This window comes from Sardina pilchardus, chromosome 4 (assembly GCF_963854185.1).
Source record: "Sardina pilchardus chromosome 4, fSarPil1.1, whole genome shotgun sequence".
Lineage (NCBI taxonomy): Eukaryota > Metazoa > Chordata > Actinopteri > Clupeiformes > Clupeidae > Sardina > Sardina pilchardus.
This window is the reverse complement of record NC_084997.1, coordinates 33,857,086-33,867,866: the sequence shown is the minus strand read 5'-3', so window position 1 is coordinate 33,867,866 and position 10,781 is coordinate 33,857,086. Positions and strand designations below refer to the sequence as shown.

The window sequence follows — 10,781 nt, the reverse complement described above, 5'->3', positions numbered from 1 at the left end:
AATAGAGAGAATAAGGGCTATTCTCATTCATCTTTTTATCTATCCTCCCTGCCTTCCTTCCTTGGTCCTCCAAGTCTATCCAGTATTCTTTATAGATCAGTGGGAACGAGCCGGAGGACCGAGGAAGGAAGGAAGGAAGGGAGGATAGATAAAAAGACAAATGAGAAGAGCCTTGAGAGCGAGAATAAGAGAGTAAGAGAGAGAGAATTAATTTAAACCATGTGAGAGAAAGAATGAATGAATGAATTGAAACCAATCCTGTTGTGCTTGTTCATAAGAACAAAACCATATGAAAATGTTTAATGTATTGAGCAGGTCATACTTACCAGCAGAACTGATAGTTTCCCACCACCAATAAGTCATAAGTCAAAACCCCTGCCTTGTGCATATTTCTCAGGTCACATAATATAGGTGCATGCAGCGTTTATACGTCCTCCCTCGCTCCTCGGGCCTCGATCCTCACTGATCAACATAAAGAATGATGGGGCGGCAACAATGGGATAGTCTATCCCTTCTTCTATCTTTCTTTATGTAGATCAGTGAGGATCGAGGCCCGAGGAGCGAGGGAGGACATATAAACGCTGCATGAGAGGCACCCCATGTTGGAGGTATTCTGAAGTGTGTAGGACTCTGCTGCCCCCTTGTGCCTGTCTGGAGGTTGGACACTGTGACTGTGCCCTTTTCAGTATGTAGGAACCTGCAAATTATTCTTGCATGGCTGACTGACTGGTGGTTCCTCAGGTTCTTGTTGGGAAAGTTCTCCTCACCAGAACTGAGGCTTGGGCCACTGCTCTACAGGTTCAGGTACCCTGAGTAGCACTAAATCAAGAATTGTACAGAACCTCTTGTAAGGTTCTTCTCTTCGTAAAAGAGCTGAGTGGAGTATCATTCAACTGACTAAGGTTATGTTGTGTACACATGAGCAGGGGTCACAGGTCAAACACACACTGCCATCAATACCAATAGAATGTGTCTCCATTCTACAGAATAACTTTATTCAGGTTGAATTACATTGTTATGTCTACAAGTTGTAAATAAGTCAAGTCACAATAAATAAAAACATTTTGGAAGTCTATCTTGTCAATTGTGTCAAAACTGATGCAATCCACTTCCAGACAGTTATGTCAATTTATAAATAACAATGTAATTGAAACCTTCACTGGTAATATGGGCATAGGAATTATAGTACTGAAATATGGAAATACTCTCTCAGGGAAAGTGTGAGTAATAGTGTGTAGGTGTGTGTTATTTTCAGAGTCAGAGAATGACAACTCTCATTTGGAGGAGGATTTTCCTTTGAATATCTCCTGCAGACTGGACATTCTCTAGATCCCTTAGTGTCCCAGAACTGCTGCAGACAGATTTTACACACACTGTGACTACAGCAGAGGAATACTGGGTCCTTGAAGATGTCACAACACACAGGACAGGAGAAATCCTCTTCGGAGAAAAATTTAGATGCCATAGTCTTGTTGCAGCTAGTCTCTCTTTTACAACAAATGCTTTCACTTTCAAATTAACAGTTTGAAAATCAGTCAGTAAGGAAATTCAAAGTACAATCCGCAAGGCCGTTGGCGTAATGAAAATCAAGCTGAAACATGTATTTAGCTTGATAAATATAAAAGTATTCAGTACACAATGCTACTAAAAGTTCAGTGAAAAACAGTCAATCACTTCAGTTTGTCTGCCTCAGCTCCTTGCCTGTTAAAACAGGTTTTTAAAAAAGAACTGATATTATGTTATCCTTTATTCACAGAGTTCAGTTGCTCATTTCCTCATTCAGCAAGGTGAGGCAGAGGGTTGGACTTGCGTTGATTCTGATTGGCCAGTTCAGAGAGAGAGAGAGAGAGAGAGAGAGAGAGAGAGAGAGGGAGGGAGGGAGGGAGGGAGGGAGAGAGAGAGAGAGAGAGAGATCCTGTTGTGTATCATGAAAATAAATCACACTGACTTTTGCTTCTTCTTTCCATGATTTCATTCAGATAGAGCCAGAGGATGTATCAATGGATCCTCAGCATTCAGAAAACACCTTATCGTTTGCATAATGTATGAGGCATATTAGAAACTCTGTTCTATTTATTTATTTTTGTAAATATTTTATTATAAAAAGTGTGAAATGAGATAATACTGTAGGCTACTCAAAAAAGTTTGTTTAGAGGAAAATGCAGCTGCACAGTCAAGGAGATGCTGACAGGCTCCCTTTCCAAATGCTCCTCCTTGTCAACACACAATTTCCAACACGTCCACAGTTCAAATGAAGCGCGTAGCCAGAACCGTGATGATGTGCACTTTTATACTTGCTGGGCTGTTCCATTGCATGTGATCTTGATGGCGGGGGAGATGTATAGCCTATAGTCTCTCTAGCTGCTAGCACCCAACTCGCAAGAAAGCATTCTGTTGTCATGTAGTTAAGAGAACAATGACACGCGTTAGTCCCTTTTTCCCACACACGTAGCTCTGGGACTGAGAACATGTCATGATGTCAAGGGTGCTATCAACTACTGTCACACAGCAAACACACACACACATACACACACATAAACAACCACCGATCTCAGAGGAGATTAAGGAACATTAGTACCTGTGTGCCTATCTCATCTCCTCCTCATGACATCTCCACATGGCATTCAACAGCGTAGGCCTATCCATTAACCCTCCCACCACTCTCTCATTCTCTCTTTGTCAGAACTTGTCCTGTTTGCTCATAATAACAATTTCAGCCTTAGGCATACTGCAACAGGGAGAGAGAGACCAAGAGAGACTAAGACAGAGAAAGGAGGGAGAAAGCAAATAATAGTATGGTGACTGGGCCTTTCTCATACACAGGAACCCACAAATCACTCTGAGTGGTGGGTATGTGGGGGCACTTCCTGTGCGTCAGGTTAGTTGGTAGGTGCTCTATGGAGAGGACTGGAAGGGAGTGGCAGGATACACAAGATGTCATCAAGGAGTGTTACAGAATTCCACCAACAGATGGCACTATTTCATCATGTTGGGGGTGACTGCCCCAGGGAGGAGAAACTAGGCAAGGCAAGGCAAGTTTATTTGTATAGCCCATTTTGTATACAGAAAGGAACCCAACTAGACAATGGCTGTGTCTGAAACATAAGTACACACGCTGGGCAGTGTGCATTTTCCGGAGGTTACGTCAGAATAGACTGTCCGAAAGTCAAGCGCTCTCACTAGATGGGTACTTCGTTTGGCGTGATTTCCAAGCGTCCATCGATGCATCTTTTTTGCCCTCAGATATCCCATAATCCATTGCGCAGCGCAGGTCAAGCTCCATACGTCATGCAAATCATCAACACACCCCCCTCCCCAAGTCAGGTGACGCCAACTAGTTAGTGCTGTCCAAATTACGCATACTGAGGAGCAAGTTAACTGAGACGCTACTGGAAAGAAGGTACTATCCAGCGTGCACGCTTGACTTCTGGACACGGCCTACCTTGGTTCTACCTTGTAAGTTTCTCCTTATTATAATCACCCCTCAGTCTGTGTTTATGGGCATCTTGATGATTGGTTGCAAAGGCAAACAGGTGAAAGTAGTTTAACTGGTAGTGGAGCAACTGGTAGTGTAAGGTGCTGATCACTTTGTAATCACAAACAGGACACTGATGAAGTATACAGTATCTGTACAGTAAAAATGTTCAATTAGTACATGTTTGGCATAATGATGTTTATCTTTTTTAGCTTTTATTGTTCATTGGTTATAAACACACATGTTAACCTGAGATGTGCCATTTCAAGAGAGTCTCTTGATAACAGCATATCATATCATTAGTTAAAGCGTGCACAAAAAGGTAAAAAGAATAAAAAATAATAATAAGAAGAAGCAACCGGATTTCAATAGAGGGGATGCATGATACAGTGACATCCATAGAACGGACAGCACATTATCACATGCACAGTAAACCTAACAATTTAAAAAAGTCAGAGTGTCTGGTGTGGAGAGTGCTGGAGATTTCTCCTGTAACTGATTCATCTCCTCATGCTGATCCGTTCTGGTCCACACAGGGTGTTTTCAGGTCGGCCAGAATGGTGCCAGTGCTGGTTCCCGCACCAATTACACTGTGAACCAAAGTGCTTACAGGTGAACGGCCCGCGTTCACACTATTCAAGTGAACCTGTGATGCGTCATCGACAGGGGGTGTTGAATTGCCACAAGACGGCCATACGAAAGCGGATGTCACAGCAAGGGAGCTGTCACAGCAAGCACACACGTTTCCTTTGTTTATGTTGCCGCGTATGGCCCGTATGAACCTGCTGACGTGTACCTTGTCGTCACAGTTCGCTTAGATAAACCAAGTTTTCCTTGGTCCGCATCGGGAACCAACTTTTCGGTTCCCGAACGCTCTGATTTTTGGCGTGAACACGTCGGGCGGTTCGAGATTACGTGCGGGAACCGGCACCGGCACGGTTCTCTGTCGGCCTGAAAACGCCCAGAGAGACACCATCAGCTCTAACTACTCTAACTGAGACCTTCACTGGTGAGATCCTCAGAGGATATCCATTAAAGAATGGAAACACTCTCTCAGTGAAAGCGTGTGTGAGAGTGTGTAGGTGTGTGTTATTATCAGAATCAGAGAATGACAGCTTTCCTCTGTCCCAGTCCAGCTGCACTCTGATCCTCTGGAGTTTCTGCTGCACTGTGAGGGGAGTGAGCCATGGGGGAGCACCTGCTCCATATTTACCATCATTATACTGCACAATCCACCATCCACTCATGTACTCATTGTCTCCTTTCCTCTGGGCCGACTCGGTCATCACACCCACATGCCACCCTGTGCTCTCTCCAACCTCCACATCCCAGCAGTGAGTCCCTGAGTTAAAGCCCTCAGAGCCCAGGACACTGGTATAGTGATCAAACCTCTCTGGGTTATCAGGAAGCTGCTGCTCCTCATCACCACGTCTCACACTGGTCAGATCCTCAGACAGGATGAGATTGGGTTTTGCAGTGTTGGGATCCAAAGTCACAGGAGCTGCAGAGAGAAATGTGAACAGTGAAAAGAGAACACAATCACGCGCGCGCGCACACACACACACACACACACACACACACACACACACACACACACACACACACACACACACACACACACACACACAAACACACACACAAACACACACTCACACATATATACATACAAGCACAGACACTGAAAACAGACACAGACCCACACACATACACACAAATACAAACACAAGTACACACAGACACACACTCACACACACACACACATACAATCACAAACACTGAAAACAGACACAGACCTACATCAACCCCCCCCAACACACGCACACACTTACATACACATACACACGCACACACACACAAATGCACACAAAAACACAAACACGCCCAAAGACATACACAATTCAATGAATTAGAATCATTGCTCTGTGGCAGCCCTCAACTCTTCATCCACATGACCACTTCACTCCAATGACTAAATCATTTGTGTGCGTGTGTGTGTGTGTGTGTGTGTGTGGGGGGGGGGGGGGGGGGGGGGGGGGGTTTTGCCCAGACATGGTTATGTAAGGGATAATTGAAAAAAAACTAAAAGTAATAGCATGTGCTTTTTTTTTTTTACAAACGTGTTGCACTGCAGTGTGATACTGGCTGCAATAGTGTCTGATCACTGAGGACCAAGTATGGTGAGACAAAATAAAATGTGGTGCATTTCTAAGCGGGTAAGAGAAATAACTATGTTGTGTAACACTTGGGAGCACTTAGACTCGGCGCAGTAATATCATCACTCTTGCACTTTCAGTTTCACTTTGGAGTGAGGATATTACGGCGCCGAGTCTAAGTGCTCCCAAGTGTTATTCCGCCACACAATATAGTTATCCCTCTTACCTGCTTAGAAATGCACCACGTTTACCATACTCGTGTAACTGTATTTTAATAGGGAAAACATGGAGGTGTTTGGTTGCTTCTAACTTCATCTCTGTTTGGATCCTAATTAATGAACTGACAACATTTCAGTAACTATGAAATTATAAACAAAATATATTCATCTAAACCAATGCATACCCATGAAATTCATGGGTAAGCTAGGCTATAGATGAATATATTTTGCTTCTGTTTTGTGTGTGTGTGTGTGTGTGTGTGTGTGTGTGTGTGTGTGTGTGTGTGTGTGTGTGTGTGTGTGTGTGTGTGTGTTGAGTGTGTGTTGAGTGTGTGTGTTGAGTGTGTGTGTTGAGTGTGTGAGTGTGCATGCACTTTCACTATGTTCAACAATCTTGGGTCTCGAAATAGCAATAATCTGTTCAAAGACCTCTCTCTCACATTCTCTGTAAGTGAAACACACACACACACAAACACACACACAAACACACACTCACACATATATACATACAAGCACAGACACTGAAAACAGACACAGACCCACACACATACACACAAATACAAACACAAGTACACACAGACACACACTCACACACACACACACATACAATCACAAACACTGAAAACAGACACAGACCTACATCAACCCCCCCCAACACACGCACACACTTACATACACATACACACGCACACACACACAAATGCACACAAAAACACAAACACGCCCAAAGACATACACAATTCAATGAATTAGAATCATTGCTCTGTGGCAGCCCTCAACTCTTCATCCACATGACCACTTCACTCCAATGACTAAATCATTTGTGTGCGTGTGTGTGTGTGTGTGTGTGTGTGGGGGGGGGGGGGGGGGGGGGGGGGGGGGGGGGGGGGGGTTTTGCCCAGACATGGTTATGTAAGGGATAATTGAAAAAAAACTAAAAGTAATAGCATGTGCTTTTTTTTTTTTACAAACGTGTTGCACTGCAGTGTGATACTGGCTGCAATAGTGTCTGATCACTGAGGACCAAGTATGGTGAGACAAAATAAAATGTGGTGCATTTCTAAGCGGGTAAGAGAAATAACTATGTTGTGTAACACTTGGGAGCACTTAGACTCGGCGCAGTAATATCATCACTCTTGCACTTTCAGTTTCACTTTGGAGTGAGGATATTACGGCGCCGAGTCTAAGTGCTCCCAAGTGTTATTCCGCCACACAATATAGTTATCCCTCTTACCTGCTTAGAAATGCACCACGTTTACCATACTCGTGTAACTGTATTTTAATAGGGAAAACATGGAGGTGTTTGGTTGCTTCTAACTTCATCTCTGTTTGGATCCTAATTAATGAACTGACAACATTTCAGTAACTATGAAATTATAAACAAAATATATTCATCTAAACCAATGCATACCCATGAAATTCATGGGTAAGCTAGGCTATAGATGAATATATTTTGCTTCTGTTTTGTGTGTGTGTGTGTGTGTGTGTGTGTGTGTGTGTGTGTGTGTGTGTGTGTGTGTGTGTGTGTGTGTGTGTGTGTGAGTGTGTGTTGAGTGTGTGTGTTGAGTGTGTGTGTTGAGTGTGTGAGTGTGCATGCACTTTCACTATGTTCAACAATCTTGGGTCTCGAAATAGCAATAATCTGTTCAAAGACCTCTCTCTCACATTCTCTGTAAGTGAAACACACACACACACACACACACACACACACACACACACACACACACTGTACTTACTGTAGCGAACACTGTACTTACTGTAGCGAACAATCTGCAGCAAATGCAGTTAGGGAAAGAAATGTGTGTACTCACTGTATTGAACAGTCTCCTGCATCTTCTCCCAGACTCTGAACTTCAGGTTGCCCAGGTGCTTTGCCACATTGATCAGAGCTCCTGAAACCCTCTCTGGATCCTGCAGTGTGCACTGGGCTCTGGAATAACATTCAGGAGTCAGTGCTGCTGTGGGTTTGGGTTCAGAACCACAGAGAAGAGAGAGACAGGAGGCAGATCACTCACCTTTCCACTGTGCTCTTGTAGTTCTGGAAAATAGTAAAGGATGAAAAGTATTACACTCTACATTCTTCTTTACTGTTCTCTGCTCTCACAACATTTAAGCAAACAAGGGAATATGTAATACAACTAAACAACACACACACACACACACACACACACACACACACATAAACACATATGCACGCACGCACGCACGCACGCACGCACGCACGCACGCACGCACGCACGCACGCACGCACATGCAAACACACACACACACACACACACACGCACACACACACACACACACACACACATCCATCAGTGTTTCTCTGTGTCCCTCATTGTTCTCATTCACTTGGTCACCACTGTGTTACAGACAGGATGGTTCTTACCTGCAGGAATGTGATGTCATCATCTTTCATCTGCTCTTCTATGGCTCTGATTGTGCCTGAAAGAGATGAGATCTCTCTGCTCATCTTCTCAATCTTCTCCTTCATCATCTGACTCTTCTGTTCCTCTTCCTCCCTCAGTGCAGCTATCCTGGCTGCCTCATCATCTCGTAGAAACTGGTGAAGCTTCTCAAACTCCTGCTTGATTTGCCTCTCTGTGTGCTGGGCCTGAGTCTGGATAACATCAAGTCATGTTTACTCATTTAGAAACAGAATAAGCACAACAAAACACTACTTCAGTCAGATTGACATACAGAGTGGCATCAAAAGTGCAGAGTAACGAACATGTGACAGGTTGGGTCTATATCAGGTGCACAACAGAAGTGCTCTGTTCAAGGAGCGTAAACATTACACAGTACCTTTAAGAATATTTTGAAATACAGTATAGCTAGTCAATATGTAAAAACCAACACATCTCAAAGAATGATGACAGGTACATCATGATTCACATCCTCTACAGATGTTACATTAAATGTGCCCCCACTCACCTTGATGTGTATTGTTGTTTGATCACAGGTGACTTTAGTCTTCTCAAAGGTCTTCAGTTTCTTCTGTAAGGGCTGCAGTTTGATCTTGAGCTCCTCCTGGAATAAATAACAGACTTCAGTGACTATGTCATCAGTTTTTCTGACACCAGTTGTTCATTAATCTCCCACTAATCAGGTGATTTTCTCATATCATAATAAAGAGGGAAACAATTCTTACCTTACGGTCAAGTGCTGCCTCCTCAACAGGTTGAAACTTGTGGTTGGTGTGTTTTTTGGAGTCTCGACACACCATACACACAGGCTGTTTATCATTCAGACAGAAGAGCTTGAGCTTCTCACTGTGCAAACTGCAGAGCACCTCAGACCCTGCTGAAGCCCTCTGATTTCTCTCCTGTAAGTAGCTCTCACACAGGTTCCTTAAGTGAAGGTTAAGAGGAGGATGACTCTTTGATGATCTCCTCCTGCAGACTGGACATTCTCTGGAGCCTTTGGCTTCCCAGAACTGCTGTAGACAGACTTTACAGAAGCTGTGACTACATGACAGTAGTACAGGGTCCTTGAAGGTGTCACAGCACACTGGACAGGTGAAGTCCTCTTCGGAAAAGGATTTAGATGCCATAGTAGACACTTTTCTAAACAAATAGCTGTTTACACAACTTGCTTTCACTTTCAAATTAGCTTGAAAATCCTGTCAGTTTTAGCAAGTAATTGTAAATCCAAGGCTGTCATGTCCGTCTACATGCATTCGAGACATGTATTTAGTTTGTTAGTATATAAAAGTATCCAGTACCCTTGTGCCTGTTCATAGTTTACGAAAAATCAGTGTGCCAGTCTGTCCTCCTCAGGTCCCTATTTCCTTGATCAACAAGGTTGAGGTGAGTCAGAAGGAGGGAATTTGGTTGAAGAGAATTCTGATTGGCCAGTTTTGCCAGAGGGAGTAAAACAGGACAATCCTGTTCTGATGATTGACAGTTAATATCTTGACATTTCACGCTATAGCTTACTCACAGGTGGGATGATTTTTAATGGCCCTTAATTTCTACCTCTAAGTCATCTCTATCAATACAGGAACACAGCAGTTGGTTATCTAGAGAAAGTACAAAGTGAAGCCTAAAATGTAGCCTCTTATTATTTTATTATTGCATTATAAAAAGGAATGCCCACAATTGCCTTGTTGTACAGAGTGTTCTCAAGATGGGGGACACATCATTGTGAAGGTCCACATGGCAGGAGGATGATGGGACAGAAGTGCATTTCTGCAGGAGGACTGCTGTAGTGTGCAGCACTCTGCTGCCATCTTGTGGCTATCTGGGGGTGGACACAGTGACTGTCAGCCTAGTAAGGAGTGGACCAACTGCTCTACAGACTACAGACGATATCTCCACCCAACAGCAAACATCCCGAAGGAGTCTTCACTGTTCCAGCATCAACAGGAGCAGGTGAGGACATCATGAAACTTCTGGACCTTCTGATAGAGGGCTTCTCTCCACAGCAGAGCTGAGGGAGGAATCATTCAGTTGGCCAGGTACACAAGACTCTCGTCACTACCCCTGTCAGCCCTCCATCTCAGGACCTCTGTGGGGTTTTTATTTGACTGAACACTTTACTCCCTGCTTATAATATAGTGCTGCTGTTCCATACAAACGACTTGATCTGCCCAGCAGGGAGATTAATGACTTGTCCAATAGTAGAATCAATGCTATCTTCTGCTATGCTATGTGACTGGTATACAAGACTACCAACTCAAACACCTGTCACCGGGGGGCGCTGTGGTGCAACAGGCTACAGCGCTTGTGCAATGTAGCCTACGGGTCCGAGTGCCCATGGGGACCCAGGTTTGAGTCCGACCTGCGGTCATTTCCCAATCCCGCCCCATCTCTCCCTCCCGCTACACCCCCCCCCCCCCTCCCCCAAAAAAAAAAACAAAAAAAAAACACCTCCAGCAGTTCTCCCATGACACAGACATTATCAGCTGGGTAGCAAAGGGGGATGATCTAAAATGCA

The 10,781-nt window shown here is 44.0% G+C and overlaps 1 protein-coding gene across 1 annotated transcript; it reads right to left on the bottom strand.

Annotated features, from left to right (window-relative positions):
• Positions 1–3,733: 3,733 nt before the first annotated feature.
• On the bottom strand, positions 3,734–9,993 carry LOC134079013 (E3 ubiquitin-protein ligase TRIM35-like). The gene is made up of 6 exons (XM_062535178.1): positions 8,995–9,993; positions 8,778–8,873; positions 8,233–8,463; positions 7,870–7,884; positions 7,658–7,832; positions 3,734–4,976 (listed from the first exon to the last, which is right to left on the bottom strand). Exons 1-6 carry the CDS (start codon positions 9,394–9,396, stop codon positions 4,387–4,389), a joined length of 1,509 nt encoding a protein of 502 aa, XP_062391162.1. The 5' UTR covers positions 9,397–9,993; the 3' UTR covers positions 3,734–4,386.
• Positions 9,994–10,781: the final 788 nt, after the last annotated feature.